At 41.1% G+C, this 18,613-nt stretch overlaps 1 protein-coding gene and 2 non-coding genes across 6 annotated transcripts in view; 2 read left to right on the top strand and 1 right to left on the bottom strand.

Moving 5' to 3' along the window:
* The window catches only part of LOC141008022 (kinesin-like protein KIF21A), a 40,382-nt gene that overhangs the window by 15,954 nt on the left and 5,815 nt on the right, over window positions 1-18,613 (bottom strand). For all 4 annotated transcript variants that reach the window (XM_073480198.1, XM_073480200.1, XM_073480201.1 and 1 more), the window contains exons 2-10: window positions 7,197-7,419; window positions 4,567-4,749; window positions 3,968-4,117; window positions 3,200-3,334; window positions 2,927-3,091; window positions 2,463-2,578; window positions 1,694-1,889; window positions 1,383-1,572; window positions 229-292 (exon numbers count right to left, since the gene is read on the bottom strand). In XM_073480198.1, the coding sequence (XP_073336299.1) occupies window positions 229-292; window positions 1,383-1,572; window positions 1,694-1,889; window positions 2,463-2,578; window positions 2,927-3,091; window positions 3,200-3,334; window positions 3,968-4,117; window positions 4,567-4,749; window positions 7,197-7,419 (1,422 nt within the window). The remainder of the gene's footprint in view (window positions 1-228; window positions 293-1,382; window positions 1,573-1,693; window positions 1,890-2,462; window positions 2,579-2,926; window positions 3,092-3,199; window positions 3,335-3,967; window positions 4,118-4,566; window positions 4,750-7,196; window positions 7,420-18,613) is intronic.
* trnar-acg (transfer RNA arginine (anticodon ACG)) lies at window positions 14,632-14,704 on the top strand. Its single transcript has one exon. It is a non-coding gene; the product is annotated as a tRNA-Arg (tRNA).
* On the top strand, window positions 15,167-15,239 carry trnar-acg (transfer RNA arginine (anticodon ACG)). Its single transcript has one exon. It is a non-coding gene; the product is annotated as a tRNA-Arg (tRNA).

Below are 18,613 nucleotides of genomic sequence, written 5' to 3'. Positions count from 1 at the left end.
GGGGAGAGTGTTACTGTCACACAACATAAACAAGTGTTTTCAATTGTTTTAAAACTTTCAACAGAGATTTATCTCAATGAGACTAGAAGATAAAAAAATAACAGCAATACACATTTTAGGTTTGAATTCCTGTCGACATTTATTTCTGTGATTTAGAATGACTTATGCTTATTTAATGAGACTAAAGCATTTAAATTGAATAAAATAAAAAATGTTGTCACTCCATACCTGAGCTCCTCGATTTCTTTGATGTAGTTCTGAATCATGTTCGCGATCTCTTCATTGCCTTCACCTAGAAGCAGAGGCAAGACTTAGCTTCAATATGATTCATGCTGACTTAGGAGCAGTGATGGAGAAGATGAAGATGAAGATTTTTAAATGTAATTTGTTTTTTTGTTACAAACAATACAATTCCCCTCAACCTACTCTCTACTACTGTTTTCAGAAACATAGGCTACTTTGGTGAACCAGCTCACTTTTCATTTGGCACCATCACCAGCAGGTCAACATTTAAATTTAACAAATACTTTTTATATCTGAAAACCTGTAAAACCATTCATGTTCTCATCAGGACTTTGTGTTTAGGGCTAATTAGCAAATATTAGCACACTAACACTGTAAACTAATATGGGGAACCATGTTAACAAACCTGCTAATTCAGAATGTGAGTAACTTTAACATTTAGCTCAAAGCAGTGCTTAGTTGTAGCAGCTAGCATGGCTGTAGATTCTTGCTAATAGCCTACACCAGACCAAATGGACATCGACTGTTTCTACCTACAACAACATGAAAAATAATGACATGCTACTTCTAAACAAATTAGGCTAGGCTATCCAGTAGGCTTTTAGATAGCAAGAAATACATTGTACATGTGCCAAAGCATGTAGCCTAATCCAAGCAGCGGCCTACATTATCAAGTAATTAGTTAGGGTAACAGTAGCCGGATTGTTCTACTTCGGTGTGACTATAGTGTTATATCATTGATGGGATGTAAGTAAGTACTCTTACTCAGTTGCTGTACTTAAGTACAATTTTGAGGCACTTGTACTTTTACAGAGTATTTCCATTTTCAGCTACTTTATACGTTCAGTCCACTACAGGAGGCAAAATATTGTACTTTTTACTACCAATAATCAGACAAATGCAGATTATTGGATCTGGTAATCAGCCAGGCTGAACTCGGTCAACCCCCAGTATACAGTAAATTCATACATACAAATATATGTATAATTGACTTTTACTTTTAACAATTTTACTTCAAAACATTAAAAAAATAACCAAATTTATCACCAGGATGTAAAGAAATAACAGTTTTGATGTGAAGTCAAAGACGTCTATTTAGTGTGTTTTATTTAATCGAGCAGTCTTCTCCCAGTGCTCACCTGCTTTAGCCAGGGCCTGGTTGGCCTGGTCACTGAGGTACTGTGTGAGTCTGGCTCTCTGGGCATCGATGGTCTCCTGCATGGCCTTCACTCTCACCCTCAGGTTGTTGTTCTCCGTCTGCAGCATGGAGTTCTCATGGACCAAGTCATTGATGCCTTCCATGCCATCTTCTCCCACCATACGTTTCCCCTGGGCATCACACAGGTCAATTAATATCATCAAATGTGTGTTCTACTCACTGATTTTACTTTCTCTAGTTTTCTTTAATTTCATCTCTACCAGCCTCCACCCTTCCCTTCTGCCTTCTTACTGTCTTGTACTCCATCAGCTCCATCTGCAGTCGTGCTATCTCCGTCCTCAGGGCGCTGATCTGCTGGCTGGCTCTGTCCTGGTTCACCACCACCTTGTTCTTAATGTTTCGGGCTCTGTTGGCGTACTTCAGAGTGTTCAAGGTCTCCATGAAGTCCCGGTCTGACGGGCTGATACAGGCGATCATCATTGTTTGACTGAGGAACGGACAAATGAAGAATGTTGATCACTGATCTCATTGGATTATGATGGAAACATGAAGGTTTGATTTTCTAAGCTTCTAAATGCCTTTTATAGCTTCTTTAAACCAATTTTAACTTTGTGCTAGTTTACATGCAAACATAGAGGAACCTTAAAGGTTCAATATGCAAGATTTGGCCACCTGTCTAAGGTCCCTCCAAACATATAGAGGGCAACATATCTCCAGAGTAACCGCCAACTGCTGCCAACTGTAGCTACCGCTAGCTAGTTAATGCAGTTAGCCATGCAGCTAGCTTCAGTAAATATATCTGCAACACAATACATGCTGTTGATATCACTTTTTAAAAGTTTTAAACAAAAATTCTTATATATTGCAACAAAACAATGCAGATGGAATCATATTCTCAACTGTGTTGTGGAAGAAAAATAGGTTGATAAAAAGAGAAATTACAAAACCATTGATACCTTTCTGAGTATAAGTGCAAATAAACATTTTTTTAATTTCAGACTGGTAAGGTATTTGATGTTTTCATGTGGCTCAAATCGCTGATTTCAAAGACGGCACAAACCTGTTGCCACCCAGTGAGTCTTGTAACAGCCGGGTCAGTTTGGAGTCTCTGTAAGGCACGTGGGTGGAGCGCTTACTCCTGTCTCCCAGAGCACTGATGACGTTTCCCAAAGCGAGCTACGGAAAGAAAAACAGGAAAGGAGCTTTACTTCAGAAACGACAAGCTTGTGATGTGATTGGATATTTCAGGGTAAAAACAATTTCAGGAAGCTACAGATAGTGGTACTTTTAGAGAAAGAAATCAAGTGTGCAGTTCATGTTCTGGCCACCTGGGGGCTCTCTTGCGCCACAAAATCCCAGCGTTGATATGTGCATTTGAAGAGTAAATTGAAGATTCACTCATTCACACTTAAACATAATGTATCAAATAAATCAATATGATACATGACTATGACCTGTGACTGCACAGCACTGGGTAATATGAAATGTCCACTGCAGAATCAGACATGCTCTGAGTTTCCTCACCAGCCCACAGTTGATGGAGATGCCCTCTTTAGCTCTGTCTCCTGTAGCTCCAGTTCTCTTCAGTCTCTCAGAACCAGCCAGGTCTACAAAGTGAAACTTGGCTGTCAGTGTCTCAAACTCATTAATCTCCGAGTTGTTCGCTAGACGGTTGTCTGTCGTATTATCCTGGAAGAGAAAGAACAGAACGCAAAATAAATACGTAGGAGTTTGAATCTTTTACTGGAACGTGTTCAGTGGCAGCAGAGAGCCACCTCTGTGTGTTAGAGTACGTACGTCGTTATCTGGAGAGCAGACTCGAACTTGGCACAGGTGGATGGTGAAGATGGCGTGGGAGCGCGAACTCTGGACGTTCATCTGGGTGCTGGCGGTGGTACGAGACAAGGCGCCCAGCTTCAGACACTGTATCATCTGTGAGAAGAGAAATGAAAGGAAACTTTTGTTTTTTTGTGAGAAGCATAAAGGGACTAAAACTATAACTTCATTATCCATTTTTCATAATGACAATTAAATTGAAAATGGAATCTTGAATCTCGTGAGACAGAGGGAGGAATAATAGACAACACAAAGGGTTTATTCAAACATGGCAGACATCTTTGGGTGAAGGTCAGACTGACACCAGAGGTTCATTGGGATGCTATTATTACAGAAAGTGTGACATATAGAGAACCAGCTTGTCGAATAGCAAAGGGATAAATTGTTCTGTTTGTGGCAAGCAAAGGTGACATGTTGTCTATTTTTTTTTTCTTTCTCATCATTTAAACTCTGGTTAATAGCCTTGCTATGCTCAGCTTTCATAAGGACTATTTCCTCAGCAGAATATTGTACTAGAGCAGTGGTTCTCAAACTTTATTGGGCCTGAAACTGACCCTTTAATTTTGTAGTGGTGGAGAAACAAATATATCATTTCAGAATACGTTTATTTTGACTGGATTCTACTCACAAAACAATGTTTTTTTATTTGCTTGTAACATGGTAAGTGTGCCCACTGGACAAAGATGGTGGTGATGGGAGAAAAAAAGGTTTCGGGGTGGTGAAGCTGACCTCAGCTGCAGAGGTGACGGTGCGAGTGGTCACCCCGACGGTGTAGATGCCTCCGCTGGCATCTTCGTGAATTTTGATGTTGGACCTCTGCTTCCTGGCCTCGATGTCTCGTGTCGAGTCGAACAAGTCGAGCACCTCCTCGTTATATAACTGGAGAGTGTATCAAATCAATAGAAACAGAAGACAGAAAAAAGTCAGATTTTCAATACTGTTTTCACTGCCTGATCAATAGTCAATATATTTATCTCTTCCCAGCCTCATCTGCTCCCTTCAGCTGCTTCCTCACCAGCTGGTGGCAGCCACTTGTTGGCAGTTAAAAATAAATCCAGGAGCTGACAGCAGAGACAGATTAATGACAGTTTAATGGCTGTAGGGTCATCTGGATGCTTTGACAACTTAAAATCACGGCACCCCGGCCGACCTTTGACCCCTTGCTGTCTGAACGCTGTAGCTACATCTAACTGATGGACCTTAAATGGACTGGATGTCTTGAGTTATGAGTTACGTCTGAGTGCTGGTAAATGCATCTTTATTTGAGGTTTAAAAACCTGAGAAATTGTTCAATTTTTGTCTTCCTCTGTGTGTATGTGTTTGTGCACCTCCAGGAACTGTGCGTTGATCTTGAACTCAGGAACAGGCTTGCCCTGCTCGGTGGCAGTCTGTATGCGCTCCTCGATCCCTCTGAACAGGTGGTTGACGGCACGGGGAATGATACCGAGCTCTTCCTCTCCGATGTTGACGTCGAAGCCGGTTCCCATGGTGTAGGTCTTCCCCGAACCCGTCTGGACGAGGGGGAGAAGACAGAGTCATCAGTCACTTTACCAAAATGGGAATAAAAGTCTATTTCTGTGTGTACTTGTTGTGGTGTAGTGTTTTTCCATCTGTATATCTCATCATATATGTAAGCCTCCAACACTCTCTGGGTCTTAGAGGTTGGGGTGCAGCTCTGAGGAGTTTCACAACATAGAGGGGGTCAGAGGGGATGGGGTGGTCGCCACGGTGACAAGGGGAGGAATGCAACATTGAGCTCACATTCACGCGTCACCCTTCTCCCCTAAAAGAGACCCTGACAGGAGTGTGTGTGGTGACAGATGAGGGAGTGCGCGTGAGCGATACAGTAGTGTCTGTTTGTCTGTTTTTTTACTATGAGACCACACCTATGTCGTTACTAACTGCGCATTCACATACACTGTGTTTGTGAGTGCGTGTGTGTGTGTGTGTCAGGTTTCTATGTGTGGCCTCCACTGCGCCCTGTGAAAGGCTCTTTGACAGGAACACAAGGGCTGCAGGAACAATGTGAGGAGAGAATAATGAACAGGGAGAAGAAGAACGGAGGGAAAGATTAAGAAGAGGGAAAGTTTAACGGCTGCTGTTCAACTCGAGTGTGTCGGCTGCAGCCGGAGACACAGAAACTAAAAAACTCTCAGTACACCAAACATTTTGCGAAAGCCACAACAGTTTTATATGCTTAAGTAAGAGAAATGTTGGCATATCCAGAATAAATCTACATGTGAAAGAGGTGCAATCAAAGCAGGAGATATATGTCTTGCTCTATATACAGGGTTACTTGTGAATGTATTGCATTCTATTTAACGTGACATTTGTGGAATTATTGAAGGTATCGTCTCTGCGATGTAGTTGAAGAGAGTAAGGAAGTGACAAACAAAACCTTAATGTTACAATGTGTCAATTATAGCAGCTAATGAACTTTTATTTTGTGTTGATTCTGGCGCCCCCTGTGGACAAAACTGGCATGAGCGCCACCACCTTGTGTCTAAAGGCCTTGATCTGGCCAGCGTGTGCATTTGTTTTAAAAGTGATTGAAAGAAAGACGCAACAATTTTAATACTTTTAATACTACACGGCTGTTTGCAGGATGCATGCCGATGAGGTAATGTATGTTTGTGGCTGTTAAATTAATAACTGTAATATGATGACGGTGAAACATTCAACTTTGCTTTAGTCCCGTGCTGAATCAGACTACGGAGCAGCTTCTATCCTCCTCAATTCATCCTCAGCACTCCACTATAAAAAAAGTTTAATTTTATGACTTGATGATCCGCACAAGTTGGAATCCAACCTGATGACTGGCATTTAAAATAACAAGTAGTCAGACAAAGTCAATCTTCTCGCTGAGGTGGCACGTTTAATATGACATTTGTGCATTTATTTGGAGGGAACAACAAAAGAAAGTTTTTTAAATTTTATTTATATTATTTTAATTTAACTTTTATTTTTGTGTCCAATTGTCTCTTTGTCATTTTGGTAGGATATATGATAAGTCATCATATAGAAATGTGTTCATTTGTATTTGCCTGTTTTATATTAAATAAAAAAGTGAAGAAAACAAACAAACAAACAACTGTGTGTGGCAACAAATTCACTGCCAATAGCTGTGCATCTTCCTTCAACTCTCTGCTTTAAGTGGGCATGAAAATGTGTAAAAAAAAAAAAAGCTTAAGTATATTATTAACTTCTGTATTAATAGATTAGACTTGAACAGACTATTAAAGAAAAAGTTGAAGTTTTTTTCGGGGAAATATGCCTTATTTGCCTTCTTGCCGAGAGCAAGACTGATACCACTCTCATATCTGTCTGTTTAATATGAAAATGTAGCGTGCAGCCAGTCAGCTCAGCTTAGCATAAAGACTTGAAACAGGTGGAAACAGCTAGCATGGCTCTGTTCAGAGATAACAAACCCTGCCAACGGCTCATTTATATTATATCTTGTTTGTTTAAAGTTTAAAGTGTAATCCCAAAATGTGTACCTACTCCTTTAAACTGTGAAGCCAGAGGCGGACAGGTTAGTGTTTCATCTGTATAATGTCTCTCTGTGATGTTTTGACTGTGCAGTTTAGTTCCCTGCTCCGGTATGAGGTGAAGCAATCTGCTCACACTCTGCTCTGATTGGATAATAAACTCCCTCTCTATCTCTGCTTCTCGAGGCTAATCTATCAGAGCCAATATAAAGCTGTGGTGGTGAAGGCAGGTTGGAACATGTCAGCTGATAGTGTATTGACAGAGCCGGTGCAGCAGCTGTGAGGCCTGTTCACTCCCGTATAACTCGTCTGATGATATGAAATGAGCTTTATGTCATATCACATGCCACCATAAATCTTGGGATGCTGCAAGCAGCTCCATCCCCTCGAGCGATGGAAAGTCAGTGAATGTGAATGTGAGACTTTTTGTGTACCATGCTTAAAAGCAAGAGAAAAGCCTGTTGACCAACCTGTCCGTATGCAAAGATGGTGGCATTGTAGCCCTCGAAGCAGCCTTCAATAAGTTTCTCAGTGCAGTGGTTGTAGATGGTTTCCTGCTGGGTGTTAATGTCGAAGACGTGGTCGTAGGTGAAGGCCTTGTCTTTGCCCAGGACCACCTGAGGCTCCCCGGGCATCACAAAGGTGCAGATGTGACAGCCCTCGATCTTCTCTCTGGCCAGCTGAGGACGGATCCTGGTAGACAGAAAGATGCAAAGGCAATGAGATTTGTCTATTATCAGTCTAGATTTCCACTGGAAAAGAAAAATTAGAGCCTGACCGATTCTCATTTCTGGGGCTGATGCCGATACAGATATTAGGGAGTAAAAAATTCTGATGTCTATATATCATTAGTTGCAATGAATCGTCAAATGTGGCTGTCAAAACACTTGTGAAATAAGATATGTAATGGAGGCAGGATTTTTAGTTAAACTATAGAATGTATTCAATCTAAAATGATCTAAAATTACACCAGTGCACTGAAACAGTAATCCTTGCTTGAAATGTAATAATTAGAAATTACCCTAAGCATTTTTTAAATCACTTTACTTCAATGCACTGATGGCTAAAAAGGATTTAAAAAAAATCCAATCCTGTCAAAGACATTTCCAAGATCAACTCCAAAAACTTTTAAAGCTTCAGTTTACTATGTTAATCCACAAACTTTTCCAGATTTTGAAAGGCCACTGGCAGCTCTGGTCTATATGTGATTGTGTGTAAGACAGAGGCAGAGCAGAGTTGTCTGTGCAAGCATCTAAAGCCTGAGCGAGAATTTGTCTCATGTTTGAAAACCATGATTGATTTCATCTGAGCTGAAGGCAGGTAATATTTTCACTGAGCTGCAAGCAGATGAGTGCTGCTACTGTGCAGTGTGTGTGTGTGTGTGTGTGAAGGACCATGCAGTGCCAGCACACACTCCAGCAGGGATCATACGCAGTACAGTGCCCTCAGTGTTCAGACGAGAGAGTGAGCAAGAGAGCTCTGAGTAAACAGTCCCACCCTGGATTTCATTAAGGAATTGCTCTGTTTGCTTTAGCACAAATAAACACACTGTTATTACATCATTTCCTCCCATGATGCACCTCTGCCTCTCATCACTAAATTCACTGTCCACCTGAAGAGGAACTGGAGATATTGGAGGCAGACCAAGGAAATATTGTGACATATTGGGAGCGTTAAAATATCAGAATTACTCACAGCCTTGACTGAAATATACTGAAGATTATATTCAGCAGAAGATAATCCTGAAATACTTTTTGGAAATATCCTGCTGGAATACCTTTTGTAGGTAGTGAATTAATTTATTCAAGGCTCCAGTCAAAATGAGCTAAACAAGGAAAAAAAGAGAATTACACAGAAGAAATAATAAGCAGGACACCTGAGAATCTCACAACAGTATCATTATAAATGGCTGCTATTGTTGCTCTCTGCTGGCAGTGCGTGTGAGAGAGTGTGTGTGTAAGTATGTGGCACTTTGCATACAGTTTGCATTCTGTGTGTAACACTTGTGTGTTCACTTTGTGTGTGTGTGTGTGTGTGCACTCACATTCATCACAGCAAGAGTCTGTAGAAGTTTTGTATGGCCTGAAAGGACAGTCAGTGTGTGTGTGTGTGTGTGTGTGTCTGTGTGTGTGTCTGTGTGTGTCTGTGTGTGTGTGTGACATCAGATCCCAGCTATTTAGCAGTCTCTGTCTGGGATTACAGCTCTGATGAGAAAAGAGGACGGAGCGGGGGAGGAACCAGGGCTTGAGGAGAAACTCAGTCCCACCTGCAGTAACTGTACACCTGTAGAGCAATATTACTGTCAGCTCTGTCTTATGGACAGCAGGATTGCCTGATTAATACACTGATAGACTGTATGTTATGTTAACATGTTTTTCAGTCAGATCTATTTGCTATGTGATGGCTTATTGTGTTTAAAATATCTAGCGTTGGCATCAGGACTTTCTAATTCTTTGTCATGCTGCAGTACACTGCATTTATTATCATAACAAGAATTGAACAATGTTTTTGAAATGCAGGTGGCAATCACCTGAAATATCCCATATTATATTAGCAAGTGTCCCAGTATTTAATAGAGCGGGACCGATACACAATTTTTGGAGGACAATGCTGATATAAGGAATTTAAAAAATTATAGATATAGATAATAAACTCAGAATCTGGGGAAAATACTTCCATTGATAATAAAATTCATACCTGAAATCAAAATCTGTCATTGCGTATGCATTAATGCAATACGTAAGAATTGGCCACCTTGAATTGATACTCCCAACAAATAGGGGCAGCATATAACCAGAGTACCTGCTAACTGCTGCTTATTTGTTTAAACATCCAGGACTGAAGCTACTGTTACTTGTTAGCTAAGTTGGCCGTGCAGGTAGCTGCACCTCCAGGGGAGTGTTGGTGTTCACACTGTTAGCACAGGAGCTTTGGTCTGCTGGGAGAAAGAGGTTTTCAGGCCAGCTGGGAAACATCTGGCTAAATATTCCCAGCAGTTTTCAGCCTATAGTCAGTTAGCATTAGTAATCATTTGAAACTGAGTTTCTGGCCTTGTCTATTAATGCTTTCAGTGTCTCTGTCTCGTCAGTAGAGACAAATCCTCCGCTTAGTTCACAGGCTAGTTGCTAACTTTGTTTTATCTGCTGTTTGGTGTAAGGCACACGGCGTTAAGTGGGCTTATTAGAGCTCAGAGCAGCTGCATCTGGTAAATAGTTATGAGAGCAGTGAGTTGGTTCGTCATTACGAGCGAGTAAGCTTACCAACTGTTGATATAAAAAGATAAATTAGCTAAGCATTAAGCTGAACACTGTACATAATCAATGTTGTTTGAGGTTAAACTGATGTAAATGTCACAGTCAGTGTTCAGGTCATCTGAGGAGACTGTGATTTAACGGTAGGATGGTTTAGGGCATTACAGGAGTGACTGCATAATCCTGTTGGCCACAATCCCAAAACTTGACAGCGAGCCATTACTGTAATCCATTGTAACAATGGAAGCACTCATTGCTGCTTATAGCAAGGGCATTAAGTCACTGGGTTATTGTTCATTTCGGCAACATAAAAGAAGTGTAACAAAATATGGACTTCAACATGAGACATTACGTTTAGAAAATGTCAAATTCAGGAAAGTTTAGTGAAATACGTCAACGGTTGCTCAGTCTATAGAAGAAGAGAAGAAGCCTGCAGTACTGTAGCCCCTTTCAGAATAAATGCCCAGTCTTTCTGATTGTTTTCATCTCCACAGTCTGATGCAATGTTGGTTTGTGTGGTTCTACGACATCCCCGGGGTCCTCCATACACAGAGGGCCCTGGGGAGGGGTGGTCTAAAGAGGAAAATGAATGTCTGAGAAAATGTTGGAGATAAAGATAAAGAAAAAGGATAAAAAGAAGAAAGAGACGAGACATAATGGTTACAGCCCAGACAGAAACACTAATGACAATCGGCGGAGACTGCCACAGTCTATCCAGTCAAACAGACCTATTATCTGTCTGCGTAATGATGGTCTTTCACATAACAAGACCATCAGACTGCAGTGATTCAGCCTTTGGAAACTGATGTTTTTACTCTCTAATTTCTCTTCTCTTCAAGGTGCTCAAAGGGACCAATTTTAAAACTTTTAGACGTACCATTGTCAAATTAATTGTGACAACTTGTTTTCTTTAATTAACTCGGCAGAATTGGGACTCTGAGGGAAGTCTTCAACCTCATGCCAACACACTCACAAGACAGGAAGGACAATTCTGCAAATACCTACATTACTTTCATTAAAAACATTTTTTTTAATTAATTATTACTGCAATTGTTGTGCTTGGTAACTACAGACTCACTGGTAAACAAGCAGGTCTAAGATGGTATTCAGTTCTCCGTAACACATCAGCGGTCGACAGTGACAACACTAACATGCTGTTTTTTACCATCTTGTAAGTTTGCTTAGCATGCTGTTACAGTAACTCCTTTCAGAATAGAAATATCACAATATAGAGAGATTTAATAAAATATAAATATAGAAGACAATAAGAAATAAAAATAAAATATACAAGAAGTACAAAATCGGGTCGAAAAAGTCGAAACAATTAGACTATGGCCTAAGAAGGTTGTTTGTCTAATTAATGAAACCAAATGGCTGCCTTCAAGATAGAAAGTCATTGTAAAAACATTTAGTATCTTGAAATGACAAATATGCAGTTTGTACTTGATACCTTGTACCTGCAAAACCTCTGCCTCCAGTCAGTTGGTTTAATCCATGTTGTGCATCATTAGATTTCTGACGGTGTGTAACAGATCTTAACTAGATAAAGTTCAAGTATGTCTTGGCCTTACATTGATGCTGTTTAAGCACTGTGGCACAATGGAGCATTATCTTAGGTTTTCTTTGGATGTCTGTGTATTCAAAACACGAGCTCTGGCATCGCGCACCTCAGCTAACCGTAAACAGGTGAGGGATAGGTTAGGTGTGAAGCACGTCCTGCTGGTGTGTTATTAGTGTGACTGACTTCAGCTGTGATTATGATCTGGCAGGCTTCACTCTGTGGTTCAACCCAAAACACCCTGTTCTCCTCGATGAATAAGGGCTGCCCTTCAGCACTGTGGAGACTTACAGCGCTAATCCAGCTTCTAGAGTGACACACACAGGCTCACAGGCTGTTTCTCCAGGAAATTTAACTCCACCACCTCCTAAATGTGCACAATCACGCACCCAAACGCACGCACGCACATAGAGAAGCATGCCTCAACACTTTCAAACTCTTGCACAATCTTACTGTTTTAGGGAGTAGGGAGCAACTTGGTTTGTGATTTTAGTCATTCTTAAAATTTTGTATTTTTAAAAAAAAAATAGATTTGTTTTGTAAATTGTAAAAACCAAGTTTTACAGTGTCAAGAACACTCCCCTCCACACACACACATACATACAGATCAACAGATCAGGGGCCCCCAAGGCCGAGCGAAAACCTTTAAACACATTAATGTGCTGTGACAGTTTCAGCCGGTAAGAAGTTTCTGACTGGAGAGGATTAGAGGGATACATTTACATAGAGAATTTAGGGGTATTCATCACCATGTTACATTATAACATATAAAGGTTACTTTACTTAAAGGAATAGTTCAACAATTTGGTATAGTATTCACTGTATTGCCAAGAGTTGGATTGGAGGATTCATGCTTAAAATGTTTGTCCATTCAATAGGCAGTAGGAGCAGACAGGCAGTTCCTAGGACCTCAGGAAGCTGTTATCATCAATGAAACCCAGTATACAACAGCAAGTTGTAATTTACACTTTGATATGGATTAAACAAGTGTCCTTCAATCCTGGTCCTCAGGGCCCCTGCCCTGCATGTTTTGGATGTTTGCCTGCACCAACACACCTGATTCAAATGATCAGTTCGTTATCAAACTCTGCTGAAGCCTGATAATGACCAATTTATTTGAATCAGGAGTGTTGGGGCAGGACACCATCAAAAACATACAGGGCACGGACCTGGAGGACCAGAACTGAAGAAGACTGGATGAGATAAAACATTTAATTCAGTGAGCTTTAAACATGCTTATGGATTGATATTTTCACCTATGCAGAGATGCTAGCTGTTTCCCCTTTATTCCAGCCTCAATGCTAAGCTAACAGTCAGGCTCCAGCTTCATATTTAACTAGCTAGCGCTTGCCAAATCCCGGTACCCACTGTCTATTTTTTGACTGCCCGCTCCCACCCACAGCACCACTCTTGTAGTATTCAAAATGTAAAAGTGAAATTTCATGATATGTAAAGAGCAACTATTTAGCACAGTTCAATAAGAGAAACCTCTGGCTGGCATTGACTGATGTGTGGAGTTTAGAGTGATGAGACACAGTTCATTGAACACTCCTCAGAGATGAAAGGGACACACACACATAAAGTCAAGTCCATATAAATATACACCTATTCACACACACACAGACACACACATTACATTACAGACAGAGACACACACAGGGGGCCTTTGTCAGCCTCTCCCATGTGACAAGTCCAGTTAGGCTCCTTCTCTCAGTCTCATTACTGCGATTACAGCGACAGCCTGAGAAACACGGGCTCCTCGTGCACACACACACACACACACACACACACACACACACACACACACACACACACACACACACACACACACACACACACACACCTAGCACCCAAATGTCATATGTCTTTACACTGATTTTGGAAGCTTCATTCTTATTTGGATATTAAAAAGACTATAAAGAATCTCAACGAGCTTAAGAGTTTACTCTTTGTCACACAATGGCTGAAACTTCTTGCATCCTGTCGTGGCATTTGAAGGAAACAAAAGTTATTTTAGAGACCATTTTGAACAGATACATATTCTAAAATTAAATAAAAATCATTACCATCTCTATTACCCCTCTGCTGACCTATTGTATGACGTAAGCGGATGAGAGGGACCAAGAGATGAGAAGCTGCTGGTTAAAAAAAAAAAAAGCTGATGAGTCAGTCCATCAACACCATGCTGCTGATCTCATCCTTCCTGAACACACAGCCAATCAAATCACATGCTGACATCAGTCCTCCTGACAATCAGCCAATCGAATCACTCCCTAGAGATGCAGCCGATCACTCTGCATCATTACCGACAATGACGACAACAAAGCCCAATGTTTAATTTCTATGTACCTAATCTAATCCTCAGTGATTTGTTTTTGGTTTAGTGTGCTGCTGTTTACTTCAAACACTACGTACAGCAGGCACAGGCAGCACGGAGTGATTCAGCAAAGTCAAAAAGGAACATCTGAGCCCACAAGGCAGGAGACAACAAGACTCTTTTCTCCACATCTCACACTGCTACCAGCAAACTGACTCATCACCTGACCTCACCATCCACAGACACATACTTTTGGATCCTGCGATACTTAAGAAGCATTAGGTGTGGAGCAGTAAACGACCATGTGTTTGACAGGGTTGTTAATCGATATTTACCAAGAAAACAAAGCAACCAACAAGAACAGCAGCACTAGATAAACCTTCTCTGGAACTTGTTTTTCTTCAGTAACATATCATTGATATTCTGGTATCTTACAACAGGAAGCGCTCAGTCCAACAAGGAGGCTCAGATGAGTAATGGGCCGTGATTGTATAGTGGTTAGTACTATACAATGTGGCCGCTGCAACCCCTGTTTGAATCCAGGTCACGGCATCACTGATAAACTGAACTGACCTTTTGTGTCTTTTCTTGACATGCTCCACCCTTTGCTTCAATTTACAGTCTGAAACGGCAAGGCTGAAGATAATTTTGCTGTGTAAGGCCCCATGTATTCCGACCCGTCATTTGACTAGCATTCTCAGCATGTCTATATAAAACAACATGGTTGACTGCAGGTCATGCTGTCAGAAGCAGGCTATTCAAACAGACTACCACGTGCAGGGCTAGTGGCGCAATGGATAACGCGTCTGACTACGGATCAGAAGATTCTAGGTTCGACTCCTGGCTAGCTCGGCTGACCTTTAGCCTGTGAATCCCTTGTTCTAATACCCCTTCTTTACATAATGTGTATCAAAGACCATTTACAGCTGCATATAGTCACCTAGGTCAATGGCCTTTCAACATGTACTCAACGGCTTGAACACTTTCAGTTTCAGCAGAAAGAACAGTAGTATGTTTGATAAAGCAACAAGGCTTCATGTTTTCTGACTCAACCAGTCATTTGAACAGCATTCTCCCCACTTGTCTGCAAACTGAAAGACCATAGTTGACTTCATGCCATGCTGTTACAACAAAACTGTTCAAGATCTTTGAACATAGTTTGAAACTGCAAGGCTCAAAATAATTTTGCTGTGTAAGGTTTTTCTGACCTGTCATTTGCCCAGCATTCTCAGCATGTGTCTAAAAAAACAAGACCGTGGTTGACTGCAGGCCATGCTGTGAGAATTCGGCTGTTCAAACTGGGTACAATACATAGGGCTAGTGGCGCAATGGATAACGCGTCTGACTACGGATCAGAAGATTCTAGGTTCGACTCCTGGCTAGCTCGAAAGCTTTTGTAAACCAATTGATACTGGTCTCCAATAATCCTTTTCTATGTATCAAAGTCTGTTTAGACATAATGCAAAGTCAAGTGGCATCTGCTTATTAAGAAACATATAGAGAAAAGAGAAAAAGGGAGAAAAACTGGAGGTAAATGAGTTTTGAGATCAGTCAGAGGCTGAGCTGAACACTAACACACACAGAAGCCAAGTTCCATACACATGGTATATTGTTTGTACAGTTACAGACGAATAAACACAGACTGCAAAAAACCCAGGGATCAAATATGTGCGAGTATCACAGGAAAAAAACTACAAAATCTATCTCCAACACACCCATTCATCGAAATGTTCATTGCTAGATGCCTCTTTTCTTTGTGTTTACATGGAAATAAGCTCTCAGTTTCTACTGTAAGAGTCAAAAGTGAGAGTACAACAAGCAGTGTGGTCTGTATGAGTGCTTATAATGTGCAGTGGACAGGTCGAATGAAAAGCTCCAGCAACAACTGAGACTAAGCAGCTGAAGAATGTCTGTGAGTGTTTTGATGGTGATAAGAGTGGACCGTAGTCCTCTGAGGGGCCTTAAGTGTGGACTGATGACAGTGATGCTATCCAACAGAGGTTAATGAAGGACCACACGGCACCACACACACACACACACACACATACATACACACACACACACACACACACACACACAAAAGCAGGTGTGTGAATTCCTGTTTTTATCCGTTGTGGGGTCCGCCTTTTTTTTTGGTGACTTGTGAGGACCCACAAAGACATGTTCCACTAAACCATTGTTGCTGAGACATGAGAACTGCAAACACTCAGATTTCAGTGACACACAAACACACACACACAGAGAGAGAGAGAGAGAGAGAGAGAGAGAGAGAGAGAGAGAGAGAGAGAGATAGATAGCTATTACAGCCCCAATACTTCTTTTAGTCAAAGGCCTCTGTTGAAGTGTAAATAGTGAAAAGCTTCTCTCTATTCGTCAGGAGACTATGACTGTAGGACACATGATCGTACCACTGCATTCATTCACATCCTTTTAACGGTGTGTGTGTGTGTGTGTGTCCCCGCTTCAAGAACACCCTCATGTGCACCATCATGACTTCTTATACAACAACATGCACAAACACACACAGATAGACAGTTCTTTTATGACGCATCAGCTGGCAGGTGCACTTTATCTCTCTCTCTATTTGTGTGTCTGGACCAGCTTGTCTAATAATAAATCTAATGGCCGCCCAGAGCAAGAGGATAAATGAGGAGGCAAAGAAATGATGGAAGGATGTAAATAAAAAGAGAGAAAGTAGAGCTTACGGACAGTGAAAAACGACCGAGCCACGATGAGTGGCCACTGTTTTAACTCACTACAGCTCAGCAGGACTGTGTTTTCAGTAACAGCCTTTCCTTTGTTTGGCAGCTGGTCTTGACATCAAGAGTCAATTCATTGTATCACTCTCTTCAGTGTATTTCTGTGAGCAGCAAGCTCAAACAGGTTTTTAACCTGTGAGAGGCTGAATGCTGCCAACCTCTGCCTTTTTAGGGCACACAAATTCATATGTGCAAGATTTATTATTATAATGAAGTCTGTCCAATGCTTGCAGGGCAGAGAGGTTGCATCCAAGAGGTAATTCTGTGAAAGTGAATGATGCAACATTATCTACCGGAGCACTTTAACTGACAAATGATGTGTCGACTACTCTGATCCAATGAACGTCACCACTAACTCATGGGCTGAATCTTGTATCATTTTAGCATCATCTTAAAGCACTATGAGTCAAGAACAGGAAGCTATAATAATTAATGATTCCTCTAAATGATTGATATACTGTAAGTTGATGGTTTGACTTGAAAATAATTGATTAATTGATAATCAAAATAATTGGTAGTTGCAGTCTACAATATAGTATAAGTTGCAACAATATGTAAGTACATTCAAAACATTCAAATATAACATACCAAATATAAAAATTACCAACAGAATGTGAAATAACAGCTTCCATGCTATATCAAAGACGTCTATTTATTGTGTTTAAGAGATATCTACTGAAGTTAGCATGCTAACCAGCTAGTCTGAAAACCCTCTTCTCCCAGCAGTCCAAAGCTTCTGTGCTAACAGTGTAGACACTAACACTACCTTGGAAGTCTGACTAGCTGCACGGCTAACTGAACTAACACGCAGCTACAGTCATGGATGTTTAAACAGACTATAGTCAGCAGCAGTAAGCAGGTATTCTGGTGATATGCTGCTCCTATTTGTTGGGAGTAAGAGGCCAGTGGCCAAGGTGGCCAGTTCTTATGTATTGCACCTTTAATATACTTTAAATCTGCTGTTTTGCAATCAAAAAATCTCAGGAAAAAGCTATTTTTCTTCACTTTTTGAAGTGAAGAATTACCAAGTATAAAATGAAATGCTCTTACAGTGGATTTCCTTTCATTTTCTAAAAGGGATACATCCTAGTCATTTCCTTGTTGGTGAGAAAACCAGTTCACAGGAAGTGATAAAGACACATGACAAAGACTGCAAATCTGCCTTTTCTCTTAGAGACCAGTGTGAAAACAAACAGGCGGTGATGTCAAAGAGGGCATTTAGGAATGTCGCCAGAAAAAAATGGAGAAGAGTGGGAGCGAACGTGCAATGCTTACTCTGCATTTCAGTTTTCCCCCAACTCTCTTTCTCTGTGTTGTTGTTTAGATCGCAGCGCAGCACACCCCATGAGCCTTGAAAGGAACCCAGGGTTGCCATGGTGACAGCTAAAACAAGCTGCCGCCACGAGGAAATTCTGACTGGGTCACTGATCACAGTCCTGACTGCTTCCTGGGTCAAAGGTGGCCGGGCAGGAAGGAGGGAGAGTTGACGGTGGCAGAGGATGCTGGCTGTCACTCTGACTGGCAACCAGAGCCAGGGCATGTGAGGATCACACACACACACACACACACACACACACACACACACACACACACAGACACACACACACACACCACTGGCCTCTACCACTGATACCAGTGTAATGGAAATGTTCCTTTTGGACAAGGACAATTTGGTCCACTCATGACACACATGGGACATTAGATGAAATGCCTAACGCAGTGAAAAAAGAGGGAAAATAAGGATAGGATAGCAAAAACATGTCAAGCATGAATTCATAGAAGGAAGTATGTGGAAAAAGCAGGGTTTTAATCTAATCCAATCTTTCATTATTAAAAAAAAATCCATACTGAATTAACCTCTGCCTGTGCTAGACAAAAGTTATTGAATATCTCAGTAACCACAATATCACATGACAGCAGCTGGCAGATGGCTTGCAGCATACTTTGCTTTGTGTTTCAGTTCACTTGAGTTGGTTCATGAATATTTATCACGAATATGCCT

Source organism: Pagrus major, chromosome 14 (genome assembly GCF_040436345.1).
Source record: "Pagrus major chromosome 14, Pma_NU_1.0".
Lineage (NCBI taxonomy): Eukaryota > Metazoa > Chordata > Actinopteri > Spariformes > Sparidae > Pagrus > Pagrus major.
This window is presented reverse-complemented; position numbering and strand designations above follow the sequence as displayed.